Genomic DNA, 26,997 nt, shown 5'->3' on the forward strand with positions numbered 1-26,997 from the left:
GTGTAAAAAGGTGAATTTTGGTCAAAAACTTAAAATCTCAAAAAGTACTTAGTGAGAGAGTCTGAAACGTGGTGAGATGTTTCTAGAAGTGTTATTCTATATCATTGCTTTTCCTAAAAAAAAATCTTCAACCCAGTAGATTGAACAAAGAATTCCATTGTTATCTTAGAACAGCCATAAACTTGCAATTTCTGAAGCAGGATATTATGATCAACAAGATCAAATGCTTTTCTGAAGTCAACAAGTAAAACACCAATTAAATTACCCCTGTCGATTGCATGGTACCAGGAATTGGTGATATTTGTTAAGGCTGTTAGACAAGAATGTAACTTTCTGAACCCCGATTGGTTGATAGATAAAAGGTTATATGATCATAAAAAGTTATAAAAGTGAGTATGTACATGTCTTTCTAAAAGTTTCAATAGAACTGGTAAAACTGAAATGGGCCTGTAATTGGAAATATTATCTGCAGCACCTTTTTTTAAAAAAAGGAGTTACTTTATCATTTTTCAATTGTGATGGAAAGCATCCTGTAGTTATTGCACAATTCAGTAGTCTGGTTAAACTTGATGTAATTTGGACTGTGCCAAAATCGTGCACTAATACCATCAAGACCTACAGACTTGTTACAATCAATGGTTTGAAGATACTTCAAAACATCTGATTCCCGTCAAAGAGGTATTTCAAACTTTGTATTTTCTGGTAGGTGACGAGATATAAAAGATTTAAGTTTCTTGGCAATTGTGTACCCATTATTACTCTTTTTGATAAACTCTGTCGCAACATTTACTAAGAAGTTGTTGAAAGCATTTGCAATTTCTTTGTTGTCTGTTATCTCACAGCTATCCTTGGTAATAAAAGTTGGGTTGCTGGATTTAGCCTGGGCAACTAGATGTTTAAAGTATTTCCAAAAATCAGTATTAGTGTTTTCTAGCATACTATTGTAGAAGTCTTGTTTTGCTGATCTTTTAAGATCTGTGACTTTGTTATGCCATTTTTTGTATAATACATGGGAATTCTTTTTCTTATAGCTATCCCTGATTTGTATAGCTAGACTGATGTCTTCATTCCACCATTCAGGAACTTTGGGGAATCTCACTCTTTTTTCTTTAATTGGAGTGTGTTTAGATATTACTTGAAGAAATAGTTTATTCCGTACTTCTAATTGGGTAGAGACGTCACTATGACTGTTAATTATTGACCAATCGGTATTTTCAAGGTCCTGACAAAAAGAGTTGGCATTAAATTTGTTCATATACCTGTACTTTACAGTGTTGAGGGTTTTAGAGCCAGTTTTGAATGATGTTTTCCTTGTAGCAGAAACAGCATAGTGATCACTGAGACCAATACATGAGACATGGGTGTGCACTATCTTGTCAGGCTGTGTGGTCAGGATGTGATCAATACATGAATTAGTATTATTAGTTGGTATGAATTAGTTCCAAATTGATTTTAAAAAATAGTATAAACCTTGTAGACACATCACTTTAAAGTTAGATTAGGATGTTGCTATACTTGTCTTGATTAAGTCCAACATAGGATGGCTGGATTATTATGATGGAAATTAGGTATGAAAATTTTGTTTTTGTTACAACTTTAAATCTTCAAAAAATTATATATCTATCATAACCATGGACATGACGTTGTGCGACAATGCAATATTTGCGCTATTTTTATTTTCTAAATGAATGAAATATGAATATAAGAAAAAAGAATAACAAATTTCAATAATAATGACAATTGTTCATCACCAAGGATGATTTGTCTTGCATTTGGAATATTAATAAGTCCTGCTTTTCTTCTCCATAACACATAAAATCCATCCAAAAACTCTACAGCAAATTCACAATCATAAAATAGAGTATCTTCCTTTTTATGTCAATGTATGTTCCAAGTTAATGAAATTTGCATTTATTAGTCCCTGCCGGACAAAGTCTGGGATGGGGACTTATGGATTGGGTTCCGTCTGTCCGTCCGTCCGTCAACAGCCGTTTCTTGGAGATGGCTGGACTGATTTTTTCAAACTTGGTACAGGGGCAACATACAATGGCATACATATGCACATCAATTTGTTTCATGATACGATCCAATATGGCCGCCTAGCAGCGATTTTGTTTGCAAATTTTCCCTGTCCAAAGCCACAACTCAGACATGCTTGAACAGATCTCATTCAGAGTTGGTATTAGGACAGTGTGCATATCCATTTTCGTCATGATACGTTCCAATATGGCTGCCTGGCAGCCATTTTGTTTGTGAATTTTCCATGTCCAAAGCCATAACTCAGACATGCTTGAACAGATCTCATTGAAAGTTGGTATTAGCACAGTGTTCTATGACATACATGTGCATATCTATTTTCGTCGATACAATCCAATATTTTGTTGGTGCAGTTTTCATGTCCAAAGCCATAACTCAGACATGCTTGAACATGGGGGTGTTGGGGTGTTAGAGGGTGTGGGGTGGTGTGCATGCTTTTTAGCAGAACTGAACTGAGGTTCAGTAGTGCGATAGCCATTGAGAAATGTCTCTGTGTGTGTATACTAGTATGTAAATGAATTAATGTCAAAAACCGCCACACGGATTGGCTTGGTATTTGATGGTGACATTACTTAGGCTATGTAGATGGAAAATTGTTCAAATGAAAATGATTGCTTCAGAGATGTGCATTTTGGGTCAAAAAATGTGAATTTTGGTCAGAAAACTGAAACTCCAAAACTACAATGCACTTTAAATTTATTGTGAACGTTTTTTGGGATGTGTAAATTAAGATTTGTTTATGACATGATGATTCTATCATTAATATGCAAATTAGGGCTACAAATTTGTCATTTTGGTCAAAAATCTTTAAGACCGAAACAACTCAGCAGATTTGGCTGAAATTTAATGGTGATGCATCTTGGGGTGTATAGATGAAGAAATATTAAACATACAACTAATGGCGCCTAGGACCCTATTTTGCATATGACTGACTGTATGTTTGGAGGTGGAGAACTTGTGATGACTCACCGGCAATTAATCACCAAAAATATAAACATTCCCTATCTGGGTTTTTCACATGCAAATACCGCATATTTGAATAATCCTGAATGACACACAATCTAAGCAGCTGTTTGCAGGGGAATTTGTCTCATTTGGAAAGTTTTTATCATTCTATGAAACAAACAGACTGATTTTCAACTAATTTGTGTATCAAGTTACCACCCTACGACATTCACAAACAATTTGTACATGATACACGACCTGTGTGTTTCTCGGAGCACAGAAAAAATGCTGAAAACAAGACCCAGAAGCTAGTGCTCTGTACAGCAGTTTGACTTTCCCGCATTTGCATAGATTAGCCATAATCGTCTTTATATAGGGGAGTTCTGTCTTCAAGCATATAATGATCTCATCAGTGATATGCAAATTAGGTGTAAAAATGTGAATTTTGGTCAAAAACTTACATCTCAAAAAGTATGTGGTCAATGAGACACACACTTGGTGAGATGTTTCTAGAAGTGTTATTCTGCAGATTTTCTGCAAAATATTTTGAAACAATTGGCCCTAGCAACCATGACCACGCCCTTAGCAACAACCAAATGGCAGTATATAAGTTTTCAGACTTTTTCTGTGACAAAGTAGCTACATTTTGTAAGTTCAGAGAGCATTTAGATTGTGTGTCTAGGGTAGCTTCTTCTCAATTGTGCACATTCTTTTACAGATTTTATTAGCGTTTTAGAATCCCACATTTCTAAGTTGATTTTATCGATGAATTCAACCTTGATCCACTTCCAACTTCACTATTGAAAATGTGTCTTCCATATACATCATCTCGTATTACTGACATAGTCAACGAGTCTTTCAGATCTGGTATTTTTCCACAGTGTCTCAAACATGCAATAGTTAAACCTTTGCTGAAAAAGACTTGATTAGATCCAGATCCATTGAAAAACTACTGCCCGGTATCAAATCTGTCATTCCTCAGTAAAGTCATTGAGAAGATTGTATTTCAACAATTGGATAACCATTTATCGAGCTCTCATTTGTATTGCAAATTTCAATCAGCCTATCGAAAATTCCATAGCACAGAAACAGCTTTGTTAAAAGTGCAGAATGACGTCATGCTTTCGATAGATAAACATTCAGAAGTAATTCTCGCTCTTTTGGATTTGAGTGCTGCGTTTGATACCATTGATCATACCATTCTATTGGAAAGGCTGGAGTCTCGTTTCGGCATCAAAGGATTAGCGCTGAAATGGTTTGCGTAGGAAGGACTCAGAGTGTTATGATAGATGGAGTTTCGTCAGAAGCATGTGAACTTTTATATGGAGTTGCACAAGGCAGTGTTTTGGGCCCAATAGGTCCTTGAGGACATCGTGGAAAAACACTCGCTCAGTTTCATGATGTACGCTGATGTCATGGAAGTATATCTAACCTGTAAAGAGCTGAATACTCTAATTACAGATCGAGGCCTGTGTAGATGAGATTCGTGAATGGATGGTCTCGAATAAACTAGTCCTGAATGACAGTAAAACAGAACTGATTCATTTGCATTCAAATTTCAGACCTTACAAACCTTTATTGGAACTCCGCGTTGGGTTGGATCAAATTGTACCATCTGCAGTTGTGAGGAATCTTTGGTTTTATTTTGACAGTGTTGTTTTATCAAGTAGTCTGTAAATCAGCTTCGTTTGTTTTAAGTCGCATTGGTCGCATCCTAATGTTTTAGATTGCACAACTACTGAAAGACTGATTCACACTTTCTTGACATCACATCACGTCTTGACTATTGTAATAGCCTGTATATCCATCTTCCTGACTATCTTATTATCCGCTTACAACATATACAGAACTCTTCCAGTCGTTTGGTCACTCGCGCTAGGAAATATGAACACATAACGCCTGTCCTCCGAGATTTACACTGGCTCCCTGTTCACCGAATTGAGTTTAAGGTTCTTATGCTCACATACAAATGTCTTCATGGTCAAGCACCAACTTATATGTCGAATCTTCTCACTGTCGTCAGGCCAGGTGTCTTCTTTCAAAACACAAGTTAAAACCCACCTCTTTCGAAAAGCATATTTCTCCAGCATGGCTCAATGAAAGTATTTTATTCATGATTGACACAATGTGTCAGTTTTATTAAACCGTTTTTATAGTTTATTTTTTTATTCTCCAATCATATTCATGTGAAGTGCATTGAGATTTTTATGCAATTATGTAATGCACTATATAATAAATAAATATTATTATTAGTAGTATATTTTGTTCAAATTACATCATCGGGTAGGCAAGTGAGTAAACATTAAAAAATGTATGCAAATATCTCTAACAACCATGACCACGCCCATAGCAACAGCCAAATGGAGGTTTATTTCACAAAGATAACAGGGATTCTTACAAGTGAATAAACATTCAAAAATGTATGTAAATGTGCCTAGCAACAAGACCACAGTCAAATGATCACATACACTGCAAGATTAACAATAGGGAATAATAGACAAGTGAATAAACATTCAAAACATTTATGGAATTGTGCCTAGCAAGAGGACTGTGCCCATAGCAACAGCCAAATGATCGCTTATATTGCAAAAAATACAAAGGGGATTATTAATAGACAAATAAATAAACATTCAAATAAATGTAGTCAAATATTCAATCAATTATATAGTTGTGCTATAACGCCACTGGCACTATATTTTTAGGGAAGTAAAACATCATTATTAGTATTAGTATTACACTAACAAAAATATTCTAATCACATTTTTAAGGTTGAAGCCTTACACACGTGATCGGTGATCTGTAATTCTTTCAGTCAAGCTTGACACTTCCTGTGAAGAATCTATGCTGTGTCACTGTACTTATTTATATCCAATTGCCTACTCTGCCCTGTGTATAAAAAGGATGATAATTCAGAATGCGCACCTCATACTTTTTTGAACAATGGTTTCATATGTTATATTTTAGAGAGCAATCCCATAGTAGGGTGATATTTTTTTTTTTTTTTTTTTTTTTTTTGGGGGGGGGGGGGTGTATACAGCCATAGTTCTCTCAGTGGGATAGCAGAAATATTCACTCGACTTCGCAAAGTCATGTGTAATTTCTGCCATCCTGTTTTGAACATAAAACTCTGTTGGTATGGTTGTTGTATCAATCGAAGGCATGACCAAAATTGAAAATCCTTTTTTAGCTGCTGTATGGGAGGTTATGTCGTCACGATGTCTGTCTGTCTGTCTGTCTGTCTGTCTGTCTGTCTGTGTGTATGTGTGTCTGTGCAGAAATTTTGTTACACTGATATCTCAAAAAGTACTGAAGCAAATGTTCTGCAGTTTACTATGTGGCATTGTCAGGCTGTAACTTAGCGCTGATTAGCTTTTGGTAGGAGTGCCTTGCATAATTGATGATAATTTGCATAATTAATGATTTCACATGCATAACGGCTGCACCAAATTCAATGAAACTTGCTACATCTACGGATCATACAAAGATATAAAAGCACTGAAAGACATTAACTTGTGTCAAGTTAATTAAGAGCTAATTTGCATAATATTATGTTTGTAACTCATGTTATGCATCCAGAATGACTATCAAATTTGATGAAACTTACCACAGATATTGATCATACAGAGATATGATAGTTCTTAACCCTTTGAACCCTAAGCTCCCCAGCGTAACGTGACGTATACCCTGAGCTCCCCAGGGTAACTGTTCCGAAATATCATATTCTTTCTGAAATCATATTTGTCTGCCCGTATATATTTTTTTAGGTGTAAACATGAATAAATGATAAATAAATGATAAAAACTGACTGTCCAACCTATAGGGGAGGGAAAAATGTTCTCCTTTGAGCTCCAGTATGTCCCCTTCCATTGCCACACCCCCTGCCACGCCCACCTCCCCTACCACGACCCCCTCCCTCTGCCACACCCTCTGCCAACAGGTGCTAGGTCTAAATTATCATCGTCTGAAACATTTGAAGTAGCTGAATCAACGTGGCAGAAATCGCCGTTTACACTAGAATGCTCACTTGATAAATCACTATCATGGCCATAATTGTTACCGTGCACATTTTCCTCATCCGAACTCAACACATCTTGCAGCACTTGAGCATTTGTAATACATCTACGAGGCATTTTTGAAGAGCGAGGTCCGATAAAGTAATACACAGCGACGTTAACAATGGCGGCACTGTACGTCATCACTATGTTTGGATGCCAAACACGTGTAGTAACGAGCTGTTTGATTGGCTGTTATATTGCTAGGCGATACGGCCGGTATACCGGCCTTTCGGATATAAAGTCAAACTCCAATAGGCCGGTATACCGGCCTTTAGGGTTCAAAGGGTTAAAGAAATTAAGTGCTGTCAATTCATTACTCATTTGCATGTTTAATGAACTTTGGCAATTAGGGCCTATACCAAGACTATGCCAAATTTGATGAAACTTGCCACAGATATTGATCATACAGAGATATGATAGTTCTTATGGCTGTGGACTTTGAAGTGAATGAATCGGGTCATTTAATGTAATGCCAATTATAGTGATCATGCTTAGTCTAACAGGTAGGGGGAAGTGAAGCCATTTAGTAGGCACCCAGGCAGGCCGTAATCAGTCTTTATAATGTCATGTGTATTTGATCTTGAGGCAGACTTTGGACTTGAACTTGAAGGAAATGACACCATGTATGTAAGAATGTAGATCCAGTGAGTGAGTCAACTACTTATTTTATTACATTACTCTTACAGGGTTTTTTTAAAATCCTAAATATTGATGTTTCATTTTCAAAGATATAGGAAAGGCATATTAAACATTTAAATTCGTTTTTTACCTTCCGTAAGAAAGGTTATATATTAGGGACGAAGTCTGTGTGTGTGTGTGTGTGTGTGTGTGTGTGTGTGTGTGTGTCACCATTTTCTAAAAAATGGCTGCATCAATTCGAATGAAATTTGGTAGACATGTTCCGTAGGGTAATGCAAGAACTGATTAGGTTTTGGTAAACATCCTACGAATATTAATGAACAATTTATGTTAATAATGGTTTTCGGTAATGTACGTCACCCATCAACGTGTGCCAAGGAAATTAAAGGCTACCCTCAGCGGCGGTCATTAGCTGGTTAGTCGTGCAAGTGTCAAGGTTATCACAGCGTTCGTGCCAACCTTTTCAGTGATATTCAAAGCATTGGGTAAGTAATCATACAGCTTTGCATGTGTTTATGATGACTTTTATTTTAACTAAAATGTTAGATGGAGATTATTACGTTAGAATCACTGGCCATTTTTGGCACTCACTGGAGCCGGGGAGAAGTTCAGCACCTCGTCATGTGAGGCATGCCATTTTGATCTCTCAGATCAAATATGTTTGCACTAGACTACTTTTAATTTATTACAATAGGAAGCATTGCCATATGGCTGTAGTATAAGTAATAAATGTCATATACAATCAAAGTAAGTTCATTATTTTCCAAGCTTGGTTGTTCTTTTACTTGATGGATAACAGTAACGTTATGTGTGATAAAGAAGAACAGTTGTTGTTGTTGTTGTTTAGTCTACTGCGCTGTGTGTGATGTCCCTTGCTTTCCGAAGTCCACACTGAGCTTGTCATCCAGATCCAAAATTTAGTAAGCAAGTCTTCAATTACCCAAAAAATGCTAATAGTTTGTAGGGGTAGCACAAGTTGGGTCTGATTACCAGAACCACATGTGTCCAAAAAAACATGTACAATACGGACAGGTACTTTGCTCACATCTCACATTCTGAATATTGGAAATTACTAATATTTAATTTAAATAACATAACATAAGTCTCTGTGTCCACTTTTTTACAGTCTCCAAGCCACTGTCGTTACATGTCCTAAATCGGAAAACCAACAGCTTACATAAATTTTATAACAGCTTTTGACTATTTTTGTAAGCAAGGTTATCAATTTTTGGCCTACCGTGTACTATTTGTAATCTTTATGCACACCATGTTGAGGTGATTACATATACCATTGCCCTGCCATCACCGATGTACCTCTTTCCCATATCTAAAATCATGAACTCATATTCATAACTGGTAAAATATTGTTTAAAAATTAATTTTAAACAATTTTTAGCACAACTGCTGTAGTGCTATAGGGATCGCCCGGCGTCTGTCTGTCTGTGTGTGTGTGTGTGTGGATGTGTGTGTGTGTGTGTGTAAACAACTTAAAGTCAAAAACCACTGAACCAATTGCCATGATATTTGGTGGGTCCATTACCTTGGGTGTCTAGTTGGGAAATTGTTCAAGTCAAAATGATCGCATCACAGGTGTGTGATTTGGGTCTAAAAATGTGATTTTTGGTCAAAAAACTTAAACTCAGAAACTACTGGGCAGATTGGTGCGAAATTTGGTGGGAACATTCTTAAGGGGGTAGAAAGTAAGATTTGTTCATGACATGATGATTCCATCAGTGATATGCAAATTAGGGCTAAAAATGTGTCTTTTTGGTTGAAAATCTATAATTCCAAAACTACTGAGCAGATTGGGCTGAAATTTAATGGGAATGCATCTAGGGATGTATGAATGAAGAAATATTAAGCATACAATGATTCCATGATTGATATGCAAATTAGGTGTAAAAATGTTCAATTTTGGTCAAAAACTTATATCTCAAAAAGTACTTGGTCACCGAGTCTGAAACTTGGTGAGATGTTTCAGAAAGTGTTATTCTGCACATTTTCTCCAAAACATTTTGACAAAATTGGCCCTAGCAACCATGACCACGCCCTTAGCAACAACCAAATGGCAGTATATTTTGGTCAAATAACATCATCTGGTAGGCAAATGAGTGAACATTCAAAATATGTATGCAAATACCCTAGCAACCATGACCACGCCCATAGCAACAGCCAAACGGTCGTGTATTTCACAAAGATAACAACAGGGATTGATAGACAATTGAGTAAGTGTTCAAAAATGTATGTAAATTTGCCTAGCAACAAGACCACGCCCACAGCAACAGCCAAATAATCACACATATTGCAAAGATGACAACGGGGATTAATAGACAATTGATTAAACATTCAAAAAAATGTATGTAAATTTGCCTAGCAACAAGACCACGCCCATAGCAACAGCCAAATAATCTCATATATTGCAAAGATAGCAACAGGAATAGAAAGACAAATGAATAAACATTCAAAAATGTATGCAAATGTGTATAGCAACAAGACCACGCCCATAGCAACAGCCAAATGATCACATATATTGCAAAGATAACAACGGGGATTACTAGACAATTGAATAAACATTCAAAAGATGTATGTAAATATGCCTAGCAACAAGACCACGCCCATGGCAACAGCCAAATGATCACTTATATTGCAAAGATAATATCAGGAATTCATACACAAGTGAACAAAAACATACAGAAATGTATGCAAATATATCTAACAACATGACCACACCCATAGCAACAGCCAAATGATAGCATATATCGCAAAGATAGCAACATGGTTGGATAGGCAACTGCATAGTCATTCACCAAATGAACACTTAATGTTAGCATGGACTACCATATGGATAAACATTTTTAAAAACTGTACAGTTGTGCGACAACGCCATTGGCGGTATTTTTTAAATATAACACTTGATTTTTTTTTCATGTTTCATCTTCAAATGAATGTATTGCAAATCTGATGCACTCTCAACCATCATGATCAAATCTTCTTTCATATGTAACTGCATAGTGCAATACACGACCAACTTTCACTGTACATTATTTTTCTACATTGTCACCAATCTTTGGCAAACAATATCATATCAACAACAATTTTATTTTAATTGAAAAATTTGTTGTCAAATCTGATAACGCCATTTATTATCTTTGAAAGCTGAGTTTCCATAACTATATGTAATTACACAGATAGGTCATTGTGCCCTAAAGGTTCAATGACCAAAATCATTCAAATAAATATACATACATACATACATACATACATGCATACATACATACATACATACATTCAAAATGATGCACACACATACGCAATTTAGTTTGATTAGAAATTGGTTGGATGTCAAATTCTTACAACTTTCATATAATTTTTGCAACTTTTATTGAAATAAATGAAGAGTAACAATGCAAGATGCTTTGTTTCAAGCCATGATCTCAATATTTACACTTTTTTCTTATTTCTTTTCTTTCCTGTTTTGGTATGTCATGGATTCGCCTTGACTAACTGAAGATATCCAGGTGGAGAGGAAGACAACTGCAACAGACATTCCTATATTCATTATTACCCTTACAAACCAACACTTGCATCCTTACTGATACAACAGACATTCAAACACATTACAGTCATCAACTTTACCAACAAACACTAATATCAGAGTTAATACACTTGTGCAACACTTGCTCATATACTCACCAACCCTTCAAACAAACACTAACATATTTTCTCCAGAAGGAGAAATCCCACTGATGGGAATTACTTGAGTCTATTGTGAGCAATAGAATCAACTGGTCAGATTCGTTCAACTGGCAAAAAACGGGTAAGGCAGATAATCAAAGGTAAACAAGACATATTGTCAAAAGTTTAACAAAGAAAAACATTATAGCACAAAGAATATCAAACAACCACAACAGAAAACAAAAACAAATGAAATAATGACAACACACAAATATTTACATCATGATCTTTATAGCAATGGGCAATTACCAATCAATGAGGAAAAATAACTAATTGCACATGTTCTGTTGTATTCCATCAAAACTTTGCCCTTTACGGGGCATTCCGTTTAAATCTGTTTTATATGTCGGTGGGTTTCCTTGTAACGTTTTTCAATGTTGCTACATATAGTTCTTTACCTCAGTGAAAATGGTTGCTTCATCCTACCTTATCATTGGTATGCCTTGAAATGGGAAGTGGTGTCCTGCTGTATGCAAAACACCCTGTCAAGTTTTATGAATGAAATATATCTGTGCAATGATATGATCATTTTACTGAAACAGAAAGAAGATGCATGGATCAAGTTCCGTAAAACCAGTCAACAGGTGGAGTATGACCACTTCTCTCGCCTCGGAGTTGAAGTCAAGTTGATGCAAAAGGCAGTCTTCTGTGATTACATAATCGATATTCAGAACTCCATCAGTAATAATATAAAACGTTTCTGGTCATTTGTCAACAATAAACGTAGCAACAGTTTTCCATCACACGTCACCTATAATGAAAAGATAGCTGAGTCTACCCAGGACATAGCTAATGCTTTCAATGATTTCTTTCAAACAATATTTTCTAATCAGGTTATCAGTAAATATCCAAATTGTAAGTCATTTGTTGACTTTTCATTGGATAAGATCTTTGTAACATCAACACAAGTTGAGGAAATTTTGTTAGTAACTGATCCTCATAAGGCTTGTGGGCTTGATGGAGTATCTGGTGTAATACTTTACAAATGTGCATCTCAGTTATGTATACGGTTGACAATCGTTTTTAACAAATCTTAAAATTTTGGAGTTCTTCCATCGCTATTCAAAAAGGCATATGTTGTTCCTGTATTTAAGTCAGGTCTGTGATCTGATGTCACCAATTATCGTCCTATTTCTTAACTGCCATTAGTCAGCAAAGTTTTTGAAAAGGTCGTATTCCAATCAGTATATGTGCATGTTGAGAGTTCCATTAGTTCTTGCCAACATGGATTTCTCAAGGGTCAATCAACTACCACGAATCCTGTGGAATACACTGACTTTATAAGCAGTGAACTCAATAAAGACAGACAAGTAGATTCACTCTACCTTGATTATTCGAAAGCATTTGATTCTGTTAACCATCTGCTTTTCATACACAAGTTGAAATCCTATGGTATTAGATGCCTTCCTGAATAGTTTCGTTCTTATCTAAATATCGACAACAGTGTGTTGTCATTGGTGGTATGTCATCGAAATGGTAAAAGGTTATTTATTTATTCATTTTTATTTATTTATTAAGCCTTCACAAGAAGAGAAATCAACAATGAAAAAAAGAAAACACGATACATTACAATCATACAAAATGATATGTCAAAATGGCATCAACAACATGCTAAGAATTTGACAACTCTGTGGATCCTTCGCATATAAAAGCTGTCTGACACTGTCCGTCAGCCCATCTGACATACGAGATGTTTTCAGATTTCTCAAGACAGATTTAGAGTATTGCATGTCAAACATATAGCGAAGAAATGAAACATTATTTTTGACACAAATTGCCCGTGTACGGGACAGTAAATCAGTGTGTCCCTTCGGCTTGCCACAATAATGCATATTACTCAGATGCATGTAAAAACAACGTGCACGAGAATTATTACTAAAAATTGATTTCATCAGTGTAAGGGAGTTGATTTCCACTGACGTTTCAATTTTGAACACATTAATTGCATTCAGAAAGGGGGTGCTTCTACAATATTTATGAATGCCAAATGCAGCCTTAAGTAGTTTTTTGCCTGTATTTTTCAGCCTCATTCTAAGATGATTTAGATACATGTACACAGTTAATACCATATGTTAAAACTGGTCTAATAGCAGCATTCTACATGATTGTATTAAAACTAACATATTATTATTATAAGAACAATTATTAAATCCAGTACTTTGAAATCCATAAAATGCCTTCCTGCATGCATTTATTCTATTCGTAATGTGTTCGTTTGGATTATAACATTAAAGCGTAACCCCTAAATAATTCACGCTGTCACACTGAGCAAGTCTTACACCATCCAGTAACCAATATGGATGAGGACTAAGTGTGCAACGACCGAAGATGACACATTTTTTGAGGATTAAATTGTAAACCATGATTAGTGATATATCTCTGTGCAATGTCAATCATATTTTGAAGTCCAGTAACTGACAAACTGGCAAGCATTAAAGTGTACATGCAAAGGTTGATAATTTTTTTCGTAATTATGTTTATTTTGCAATAAAAATAAATGAAATTGCATTCATACCTCTAAATATTACGCGCATTGGCAAGAAAGTCGCAAAAATATGTGTCCCCTTAATCGCCTGTGCTTCGACTAACTTTGGTACCTCAACCAGCTCACGAAAAGTGTCAAGGTCCCACATGTTACAAAAGCCTTCTAAGCCTTTGTGTAATGTTTACTTATGAATTACTAATTACGCTTGCCATATAGTATTATCTGTAACTGTACATATTGTGGTGTACTCATAAATTGGTCAGGGAACTCAATTATATTTACATGCTTACTGGCTCGGTAAAGGTTATTATTGTGATGGGCAAGTATAGTGTGTATACCAGTATTTTTTAGAGTGTTGTGTTTTTTGGTTAATTGTGCACGATTGAAATAGAAACAGATGAAATGCACATAAAATCGTAAGTGCTAATTCATATTGGGGTAGGAAACGAGGTCAAGTCAAGTAATCTTTCAAAAAACTACCCAAAACAGTGTGTCATGGTGCCGTTTATTGTCTACCACTATTTTTGTCTCGTAAAATAAAATAAAATTTGAACATGCTGAAGAGAACTATGGCTAGGCAGTCTTACAGTGCAATTTTTTGTTTTATTTATTTATTTATTTATTTTGTTTTGATTTTTGACGTGGGAGCATGATGTTTATTCACTGCACTGTGCATTTGTGCTATGTCCATATGAACGTGTTTTCGCCGCGATGTATGTAATTTTCCAGGTAGGCACAATATCATTGTTGTGTCTTTTTATATTGACTGTGTCAGTGGTACATGTTATTGTATCAAAATAAAAGCAATCAACTCTTGAAAGCAAGACAAACAATCCGGACTACGCATGCATTACAAAATATTTGCAATGCCCCTTTCTGTTTTTAAGTCAACTTCGTGTAAATTTTAGCAACTTGTAAATTAATGATTATTCCTAGTCGTTCGGCAAAGTCTTGTAAACAATAAACTAGTGAGTTGGTTGCTTTCATTGCCTATCATGCTTGTGTATATGATGTGTGTACGGCACACCTTGTACTGCTGCATACACACATAAATGCAGTGCACATAACATGCGTGATTATAAAATAAAGGTGATAATATACTGATGAAGTCTGTGTGTCTGTGTGTGTGTGTGTGTGTGTGTGTGTGTGTGTGTGTGTGTCTGTATCACCATTTCCGAAAAACGGCTGCATCGATTCAAACAAAATTTCATAGACATGTTCCTTAGGGTAATGGCCAGAACTGATTAGGTTTTGGTAATAATCCGATGAATATTTGATCACGTCACATCACATACGTGTAATTCTGTAATACTATGCCTCTGATTTGTGTATTGGCACTTTCCTGTTGTTCGGTAAACTATCATCAGTGACGATCATTTCCTCTAAATTTCAGCTTTTTCACTCATTACGAAGACATGGGTTTTCTGATTATTTTCAGATTCGTCGCAAGACGAGAAAGCATTGCATTCAACTCCAGTATATGCAGCTTCCTACTTTCTTTTCCAAGTTTGGAATTTTAATGTAATGTGCAGATTTGATATAGATAATACAGTGATTCCATCAAAGAATGACCACTCTAAACAAATGTTCATTATGTTCAAATGATACAAATAAGCACCCCTAACATTTGTTTGGTATGCATGGGTAAATGTAAATTTGAATAATATCATTTCAAACCCTAACTTGGATTGATATCACAACGTCCTTTCAGATTTCTTATAGTTTGGCATACCTTTTTGCCAATTCAGGGGTATATCATGTACTAAAGCCAAGATGTGTTGCATTCCAGCAAATATTAAGAGTAGGAAAAAATACGCCAAGACTGTCCTTAAGGGAAGGCATTCAGTTTAAACACAGAACTGCCCTATATAAAGAGGATTATGGCTAATCTATGCAAATGCAGGAAAGTCAAACTGCTGTACAGAGCACTAGGTTCTGGGTCTTGTTTTTCAGCATTTTTTTCTGTGCTCCAAGAAACACGAAGGTCATGTATCATGTACAAATTGTTTGTGAATGTCGTAGGATGGTAACTTGATACACAAATTAGTTGAAAATCAATCTGTTTGTTTCATAGAATGAAAAAAACTTTCAAAAATGAGACAAATTCTCCTGCAAACAGCTGATTAGATTGTGTGTCACTCATGATTATTCAAATATGCGGCATTTGCATGTGAACAACCCAGATAGGGAATGTTTATATTTTCTCCACCTCCAAGCATACAGTCAGTCAGTCATATGCAAAATAGGGTCCAAGGCACTAATAACTAACCTTTCGCGGAACATGCAGATCACTTTGAATACTACTTTGCAATTTTTGATGTCAACATTTATATGGTTTAAATTACAAAAACAAATCGGTAATTACGTATATAGAGGGTACATGTGCCGTCGTTTCAAACAGGTAATTAGTTCAGAGTGTCGTATCTCCTCATTGCATTTGTTCAACACAGTTACATGTCCTTGTGTACACCTAGGTATCGTTGTTGTTCTCTAATACCTAATTAGCTTGCTTCGAACATTCACATTTCACATCGAATATTTCAATATTTCCACATGTACTTTTGAACACCTATCAGTTTCTTTAAACATGGCATTCCAGAGCAAGGGTAAGGAATCACCTTTTTATACTGGTCGATTGTTATGTCCTTCTGCACATGTTTATTCCATGCTCCACTGGCGAAACAAATCCATGTGTATTGCTATAGTGATTGTGAACATAATTTATACCATGTATCGCTATAGTGATAGTGAAAACTTGATGTTCAAAATGCACAACTCAAAGTTTACTAAATTATTTTTTCCGCTAAAATTACTCCAGGCCTACAAAAGGTGGTGCGCATTATATTCCTGCTGATCTCTCAAAACCTGAAGATATTGAAGAACTGTACAAGAAACTCAAAGAAATTCATCCCGAAGGTGTTGATGTACTTATCAATAATGCAGGTTAGTGTTTAACAAGTTATATTGTTTTACTAACCATTGCTTATATTGAAAAACAAGTATATTTCACATAGAGGCCAGGCTCTCTCTCTCTCTCTCTCTCTCTCTCTCTCTCTCTCTCTCTCTCTCTCTCTCTCTCTCTCTCTCTCTCTCTCTCTCTCTCTCTCTCTCTCTCTCTCTCTCTCTCTCTCTCTCTCTCTCTCTCTCTCTCTCTCTCTCTCTCTCTCTCTCTCTCTCTCTCTCTCTCTCTCTCTCTCTCTCTCTCTCTCTCTCTCTCTCTCTCTCTCTCTCTCTCTCTCTCTCTCTCTCTCTAAATTCTAAACTGCCTAAAACTGTCCATCAGTGTATCTTTTAGGGATAATAAGTGATACAGTTGCCAATATCCTGAAAGTAAGTAATAGTTCTTAATATCCTGATAATAAGTGATAGTTACCAATATCCTGATAATAATTAATAGTTTCCAATATCCTGATAATAAGTGAGTTACTAATATCTTGATAATAAGTGATACAGTTGCCAATATCCTGATAATAAGTGAGTTACTAATATCTTGATAATAAGTAATAGTTCCTAATATCTTGATAATAAGTGATAGTTCCTAATATCTTGATATGTAATAGTTCCTAATATCTTGATAATAAGTAATAGTTCCTAATATCCTGATAATAAGTGATAGTTCCTAATATCTTGATATGTAATAGTTCCTAATATCTTGATAATAAGTAATAGTTCCTAATATCTTGATAATAAGTAATAGTTCCTAATATCCTGATAATAAGTAATAGTTCCTAATATCTTGATAATAAGTAATAGTTCCTAATATCTTGATATGTAATAGTTCCTAATATCTTGATAATATGTAATAGTTCCTAATATCCTGATAATGAGTGATAGTTACTAATATCCTGATAATAAGTAATAGTTCCTAATATCCTGATAATAAGTAATAGTTCCTAATATCCTGATATGTAATAGTTCCTAATATCTTGATAATGAGTGATAGTTACTAATATCCTGGTAATAAGTAATAGTTCCTAATATCTTGATAATAAGTGATAGTTTTTAATATCTTGATAAGTGATAGTTACTAATATCTTGATAATAAGTGATAGTTATCAATATCATGATAATAAGTAATAGTTCCTAATATCTTGATAATAAGTAATAGTTCCTAATATCCTGATAATAAGTGATAGTTACTAATATCCTGATAATAAGTGAGTTACTAATATCTTGATAATAAGTGATACAGTTGCCAATATCCTGATAATAAGTGATAGTTTCCAATATCCTGATAATAAGTGATACAGTTACCAATATCCTGATAATAAGTAATAGTTCCTAATATCTTGATAATAAGTGATAGTTCCTAATATCTTGATAATAAGTGATAGTTCCTAATATCTTGATAATAAGTAATAGTTACTAATATCTTGATAATAAGTAATAGTTCCTAATTTCGTGATAAGTGATAGTTACTAATATTCTGATAATAAGTGATAGTTACTAATATCTTGATAATAAGTAATAGTTCCTAATATCTTGATAATAAGTGATAGTTACTAATATCTTGATAAGAAGTGATAGTTCCTAATATCCTGATAATAAGTGATACAGTTGCCAATATCCTGAAAGTAAGTGATAGTTACTAATATCTTAATAATAAGTGATAGTTCTTAATATCCTGATAATAAGTGATAGTTACCAAAATCCTGATAATAATTAATAGTTTCCAATATCCTGATAATAAGTGAGTTACTAATATCTTGATAATAAGTGATACAGTTGCCAATATCCTGATAATAAGTGAGTTACTAATATCTTGATAATAAGTAATAGTTCCTAATATCTTGATAATAAGTGATAGTTCCTAATATCTTGATATGTAATAGTTCCTAATATCTTGATAATAAGTAATAGTTCCTAATATCCTGATAATAAGTGATAGTTCCTAACTTGATATGTAATAGTTCCTAATATCTTGATAATAAGTAATAGTTCCTAATATCTTGATAATAAGTAATAGTTCCAAATATCCTGATAATAAGTAATAGTTCCTAATATCTTGATAATAAGTAATAGTTCCTAATATCTTGATATGTAATAGTTCCTAATATCTTGATAATAAGTAATATTTCCTAATATCCTGATAATAAGTAATAGTTCCTAATATCCTGATATGTAATAGTTCCTAATATCTTGATAATGAGTGATAGTTACTAATATCCTGATAATAAGTAATAGTTCCTAATATCTTGATAATAAGTGATAGTTACTAATATCTTGATAATAAGTGATAGTTACCAATATCATGATAATAAGTAATAGTTTCTAATATCTTGATAATAAGTAATAGTTCCTAATATCCTGATAATAAGTGATAGTTACTAATATCCTGATAATAAGTGAGTTACTAATATCTTGATAATAAGTGATACAGTTGCCAATATCCTGATAATAAGTGATAGTTTCCAATATCCTGATAATAAGTGATACAGTTACCAATATCCTGATAATAAGTAATAGTTCCTAATATCTTGATAATAAGTGATAGTTCCTAATATCTTGATAATAAGTGATAGTTCCTAATATCTTGATAATAAGTAATAGTTACTAATATCTTGATAATAAGTAATAGTTCCTAATTTCGTGATAAGTGATAGTTACTAATATTCTGATAATAAGTGATAGTTACTAATATCTTGATAATAAGTAATAGTTCCTAATATCTTGATAATAAGTGATAGTTACTAATATCTTGATAATAAGGAATAGTTCCTAATATATTGATAATAAGTGATAGTTACTAATATCTTGATAATAAGTAATAGTTCCTAATATTTTGATAATAAGTGATAGTTCTTTTATCTTGATAAGTGATAGTTACTAATATCTTGATAATAAGTGAGTTACTAATATCTTGTTAATAAGTGATACAGTTGTCAATATCCTGATAATAAGTAATAGCTACTAATATTCTGATAATAAGTAATAGTTACTAATATCCTGATAATAAGTGATAGTTACTAATTTCTTGATAATAAGTAATAGTTCCTAATATATTGATAATAAGTGATAGTTCTTATATCTTGATAAGTGATAGTTACTAATATCTTGATAATAAGTGATAGTTACTAATATCTTGATAATAAGTGATAGTTCCTAATATCTTGATAATAAGTGAGTTACTAATATCTTGATAATAAGTGATACAGTTGCCAATATCCTGATAATAAGTGATAGTTTCCAATATCCTTTATAATAATAAGTGATACAGTTACCAATATCTTGATACTAAGTAATAGTTCCTAATATCCTGATAATAAGTTAGAATTACTAATATCCTGATAATAAGTGAGAGTTACTAATATCCTGATGAGTGATAGTTACCAATATCCTGATAGTAAGTGATAGTTTCCAATATCCTGATAATAAGTGATACAGTTGCCAATATCTTGATAATAAGTAATAGTTCCTAATATCTTGATAATAAGTAATAGTTCCTAACATCTTGATAATAAGTAATAGTTCCTAATATCTTGATAATAAGTGAGTTACTAATATTTTGATAATAAGTAATAGTTCCTAATATCTTGATAATAAGTGATAGTTACTAATATCCTGATAATAAGTAATAGTGCCTAATATCTTGATAATAAGTAATAGTTCCTAATATCTTGATAATAAGTGATAGTTCCTAATATCCTGATAATAAGTGATAGTTACTAATATCTTGATAATAAGTGATAGTTACTAATATCTTGATAATAAGTGATAGTTGCTAATATTTTGATAATAAGTAATAGTTACTAATATCTTGATAATAAGTAATAGTTCCTAATATCTTGATAAGAAGTGATAGTTACTAATATCCGGATAATAAGTGAGAGTTACTAATATCCTTATAAGTTATAGTTACTAATATCCTGATAATAAGTGATACAGTTGCTAATATCCTGATAAGTGATAGTTAGACATATCCTGATAATAAGTGATACAATTACCAATATCCTAATAGCAAGTGATACAATTACCAATATCCTGATAGCAAGTGATACAGTTACCAATATCCTGATAGCAAGTGATACAATTACCAATAGCCTGATAGCAAGTGATAGAGTTACCAATATCCTGATAACAAGTGATACATTTACCAATATCCTGATAGCAAGTGATACAATTACCAATAGCCTGATAGCAAGTGATACAGTTACCAATATCCTGATAGCAAGTGATACATTTACCAATATCCTGATAGCAAGTGATACAATTACCAATATCCTGATAGCAAGTGATACAATTACCAATATCCTAATAGCAAGTGATACAATTACCAATATCCTCATAGCAAGTGATACAATTACCAATATCCTGATAGCAAGTGATACAATTAACAATATCCTGATAGCAAGTGATACAATTACCAATATCCTAATAGCAAGTGATACAATTACCAATATCCTGATCGCAAGTGACACAATTACCAATATCCTGATAGCAAGTGATACAATTACCAATATCCTGATAGCAAGTGATACAATTACCAATATCCTAATAGCAAGTGATACAATTACCAATATCCTGATAGCAAGTGATACAATTAACAATATCCTGATAGCAAGTGATACAATTACTAATATCCTAATAGCAAGTGATACAATTACCAATATCCTGATAGCAAGTGACACAATTACCAATATCCTGATAGCAAGTGATAGAATTACCAATATCCTGATAGCAAGTGATACAATTACCAATATCCTAATAGCAAGTGATACAATTACCAATATCCTGATAGCAAGTGATACAATTACCAATATCCTAATAGCAAGTGATACAATTACCAATATCCTGATAGCAAGTGATACAATTACCAATATCCTGATAGCAAGTGATACAATTACCAATATCCTGATAGCAAGTGATACAATTACCAATATCCTGATAGCAAGTGATACAATTACCAATATCCTATAAGGAAGTGATACAATTACCAATATCCTAATAGCAATTGATACAATTACCAATATCCTGATAGCAAGTGATACAATTACCAATATCCTAATAGCAAGTGATACAATTACCAATATCCTAATAGCAAGTGATACAATTACCAATATCCTGATAGCAAGTGATACAATTACCAATATTCTAATAGCAAGTGATACAATTACCAATATCCTGATAGCAAGTGATACAATTACCAATATCCTGATAGCAATTGATACAATTACCAATATCCTGATAGCAAGTGATACAATTACCAATATCCTATAAGGAAGTGATACAATTACGAATATCCTAATAGCAATTGATACAATTACCAATATCCTGATAGCAAGTGATACAATTACCAATATCCTAATAGCAAGTGATACAATTACCAATATCCTAATAGCAAGTGATACAATTACCAATATCCTGATAGGAAGTGATACAATTACCAATATCCTAATAGCAAGTGATACAATTACCAATATCCTAATAGCAAGTGATACAATTACCATTATCCTGATAGCAAGTGATACAGTTACCAATATCCTAGTAATAAGTGATACAATTACCAATATCCTGAAAGTAAGTGATAGTTACTAATATCTTGATAATAAGTGATAGTTCCTAATATCTTGGTAATAAGTGATAGTTACTAATATCTTGATAATAAGTAATAGTTCCTAATATCTCGATAATAAGTGATAGTTACTAATATCCTGATAATAAGTGAGTTACTAATATCCTGATAATAAGTAATAGTTCCTAATATCTTGATAATAAGTGATTGTTCCTAATATCCTGATAATAAGTGAGTTACTAATATCCTGATAATAAGTAATAGTTCCTAATATCCTGATAATAAGTGAGTTACTAATATCTTGATAATAAGTAATAGTTCCTAATATCCTGATAATAAGTGATAGTTTTTAATATCTTGATAATAAGTGATAGTTCCTAATATCCTGATAATAAGTAATAGTTCCTAATATCTTGATAAGAAGTGATAGTTCCTAATATCCTGATAACAAGTGATAGTTCCTAATATCCTGATAATAAGTGATAGTTACTAATATCTTGATAATAAGTGATAGTTACTAATATCTTGATAATAAGTGATAGTTACTAATATTTTGATAAGAAGTGATAGTAACTAATATCTTGATAAGAAGTGATAGTTCCTAATATCCTGATAATAAGTGATACAGTTGCCAATATCTTGATAATAAGTAATAGTTCCTAATATCTTGATAATAAGTGATAGTTACTAATATCTTGATAATAAGTGATAGTTCCTAATATCCTGATAATAAGTGATAGTTACTAATATCTTGATAATAAGTGATAGTTACTAATATCTTGATAATAAGTGATAGTTACTAATATCTTGATATTAAGTAATAGTTCCTAATATCTTGATAAGAAGTGATAGTTACTAATATCCGGATAATAAGTGAGAGTTACTAATATCCTTATAAGTTATAGTTACTAATATCCTGATAATAAGTGATTCAGTTGCTAATATCCTGATAAGTGATAGTTACTAATATCCTGATAATAAGTGATACAATTACCAATATCCTAACAGCAAGTGATACAATTACCAATATCCTGATAGCAAGTGATACAGTTACCAATATCCTGATAGCAAGTGATACAATTACCAATAGCCTGATAGCAAGTGATACAGTTACCAATAACCTGATAACAAGTGATACATTTACCAATATCCTGATAGCAAGTGATACAATTACCAATAGCCTGATAGCAAGTGATACAGTTACCAATATCCTGATAGCAAGTGATACATTTACCAATATCCTGATAGCAAGTGATACAATTACCAATATCCTGATAGCAAGTGATACAATTACCAATATCCTAATAGCAAGTGATACAATTACCAATATCCTAATAGCAAGTGATACAATTACCAATATCCTGATAGCAAGTGATACAATTAACAATATCCTGATAGCAAGTGATACAATTACCAATATCCTAATAGCAAGTGATACATTTACCAATATCCTGATAGCAAGTGATACAATTACCAATATCCTGATAGCAAGTGATACAATTACCAATATCCTAATAGCAAGTGATACAATTACCAATATCCTAATAGCAAGTGATACAATTACCAATATCCTGATAGCAAGTGATACAATTACCAATATCCTAATAGCAAGTGATACAATTACCAATATCCTGATAGCAAGTGATACATTTACCAATATCCTGATAGCAAGTGATACAATTACCAATAGCCTGATAGCAAGTGATACAGTTACCAATATCCTGATAGCAAGTGATACATTTACCAATATCCTGATAGCAAGTGATACAATTACCAATATCCTGATAGCAAGTGATACAATTACCAATATCCTAATAGCAAGTGATACAATTACCAATATCCTAATAGCAAGTGATACAATTACCAATATCCTGATAGCAAGTGATACAATTAACAATATCCTGATAGCAAGTGATACAATTACCAATATCCTAATAGCAAGTGATACATTTACCAATATCCTGATAGCAAGTGATACAATTACCAATATCCTGATAGCAAGTGATACAATTACCAATATCCTAATAGCAAGTGATACAATTACCAATATCCTAATAGCAAGTGATACAATTACCAATATCCTGATAGCAAGTGATACAATTACCAATATCCTAATAGCAAGTGATACAATTACCAATATCCTGATAGCAAGTGATACAATTACCAATATCCTGATAGCAAGTGATACAATTACCAATATCCTGATAGCAAGTGATACAATTACCAATATCCTATAAGGAAGTGATACAATTACCAATATCCTAATAGCAATTGATACAATTACCAATATCCTGATAGCAAGTGATACAATTACCAATATCCTAATAGCAAGTGATACAATTACCAATATCCTAATAGCAAGTGATACAATTACCAATACTGTACACAGGGTAATTATTCGCGCATTTTTAATTTCGCGCAATTTCGCGCTCGATCGTGACCGCGAAATTAAAACTGCGCGGATGTACTTGTGTGCGCCCCCATGCGGCAATTATTTAACTTCTTTCTTTTTTGTTACAATCACTCCGTATACAACCACACATGGTACACGCAAACACACTGACACACAAGTTTTCAGACAACACCCAATAAAGTATTTGCAACGAAGTTTTACAAAGAATTATGAATCTTTATTTCCAATTTTGCATCGAATCTCAGAGGAGTACTGCTGATAAGACCCTCGCTTCCGTTTTGTAGAACCGTTGTTTGTTTTGATGAGGCACGCATCGATGTTTTCGTTGACCTCGACATGTAGATAATTGACTTTGGCTGTCCCATCGGCATGCAAGGGTAAACAATGCCTTATGTAAACATGCTATACCAAATCATGTACTGTTGTCCTCGCTTGGTACATGTAATTCCGACATCTTTGCTACCTCTGATTTGCAAAAAGATGACTTCAATTCTGGTCGACACATTATGTGACTGTACAAACACGTGTGTGGTGTACGGGCCTTAGTTTGCTGTCAGTATACGTAACTTATATCTCTCTTCCCATCGCTCATTCCATTTTGGCTGTGTGTTGTGTCGGCATTGATAACACTAATGTACGTGTATCTAAGTAATAAATGCTATTTCTTGCCAATTATTTTGTAATAGACTAAACATTCCATAATCAAAAATACACACCACTCGGTTTCATTTCACCAACATTAAGATGTAACATTTCAAAATTCAAAGACCAACCCTACGGAGAAATGGTATGTGCTATGGTGCGTCTTGTACAATCTTATCTAATGTTATCAGCAATAAAGGAAGTCACGTTGACAGCATGAACAGTCCTAGAACACCGTGGGAGTTTATTTTAGAACATGACAGATATAAACAAAGTCATAAAGCTTTCCGTCAACCGACATCAGAGGCACCGGCTGTTGTTTTGTGTCACTTATCTTGTTGTCTTTACCTAAATTGTCTCTGCTTGAAGCTCACTTCATGCAAGCAACCGCAACGCTCTATATTCCATAGTTGTATTTTTGTTTGCATGGTTGTTCATGCCATTTTATTGATACAAGAATCATGTAAGTAACGTGTAGCAATCGGATCATTCTCTGTGACTTCGGATACTGAGTATCGAAATGTAACCAACGTGACCTTTTGAACTTCATTCCAAAAAGATGCAAAACAGAGACACTGACGTGATTTGATTAGTGTTTCACCAAACGTGTGACTGTACCATATTGATGCATGTGTGTTGACGGCTCCTGCTTTGAGGCTGTGAGCTACCCGACTTTCCTATTGTGTGATCTGGTAACTTGTTTAGTACATAATTGAACAAATTAACACCTACATTTGTCACAAGTCAACGTGTCACAGTATGTTCGCAGTTGGAAACAATAGAGCACTGCAACTGACGGATGCCGACAGAGCAATACTGCCCATCAATCAGTGTCAAATTTCATTGTTCTCAGCTCAACGTATTGTTTATGTTCACACAAAAAATCCACTGACGGCCTTGCGCGAAAATTAAACTGCGCGTAATCACCGTGATCTCCCAAAGCGCGAAAATAAGACTGCGCAATAATTACCCTGTATACAGTATCCTGATAGCAAGTGATACAATTACCAATATTCTAATAGCAAGTGATACAATTACCAATATCCTGATAGCAAGTGATACAATTACCAATATCCTGATAGCAATTGATACAATTACCAATATCCTGATAGCAAGTGATACAATTACCAATATCCTATAAGGAAGTGATACAATTACCAATATCCTAATAGCAATTGATACAATTACCAATATCCTGATAGCAAGTGATACAATTACCAATATCCTAATAGCAAGTGATACAATTACCAATATCCTAATAGCAAGTGATACAATTACCAATATCCTGATAGGAAGTGATACAATTACCAATATCCTAATAGCAAGTGATACAATTACCAATATCCTAATAGCAAGTGATACAATTACCATTATCCTGATAGCAAGTGATACAGTTACCAATATCCTAGTAATAAGTGATACAATTACCAATATCCTGAAAGTAAGTGATAGTTACTAATATCTTGATAATAAGTGATAGTTCCTAATATCTTGATAATAAGTGATAGTTACTAATATCTTGATAAGTGTTAGT

General features: G+C 33.7%; 1 protein-coding gene across 3 annotated transcripts in view; it reads left to right on the forward strand.

Moving 5' to 3' along the window:
* Positions 1 to 26,997, forward strand: part of LOC144436680 (D-beta-hydroxybutyrate dehydrogenase-like) — an 86,639-nt gene that overhangs the window by 14,059 nt on the left and 45,583 nt on the right. For all 3 annotated transcript variants that reach the window (XM_078125528.1, XM_078125544.1, XM_078125536.1), the window contains exon 3: positions 16,715 to 16,839. In XM_078125528.1, coding sequence (XP_077981654.1) covers positions 16,715 to 16,839 — 125 coding nt within the window. The remainder of the gene's footprint in view (positions 1 to 16,714; positions 16,840 to 26,997) is intronic.

Source organism: Glandiceps talaboti, chromosome 1, assembly GCF_964340395.1.
Source record: "Glandiceps talaboti chromosome 1, keGlaTala1.1, whole genome shotgun sequence".
Lineage (NCBI taxonomy): Eukaryota > Metazoa > Hemichordata > Enteropneusta > Spengelidae > Glandiceps > Glandiceps talaboti.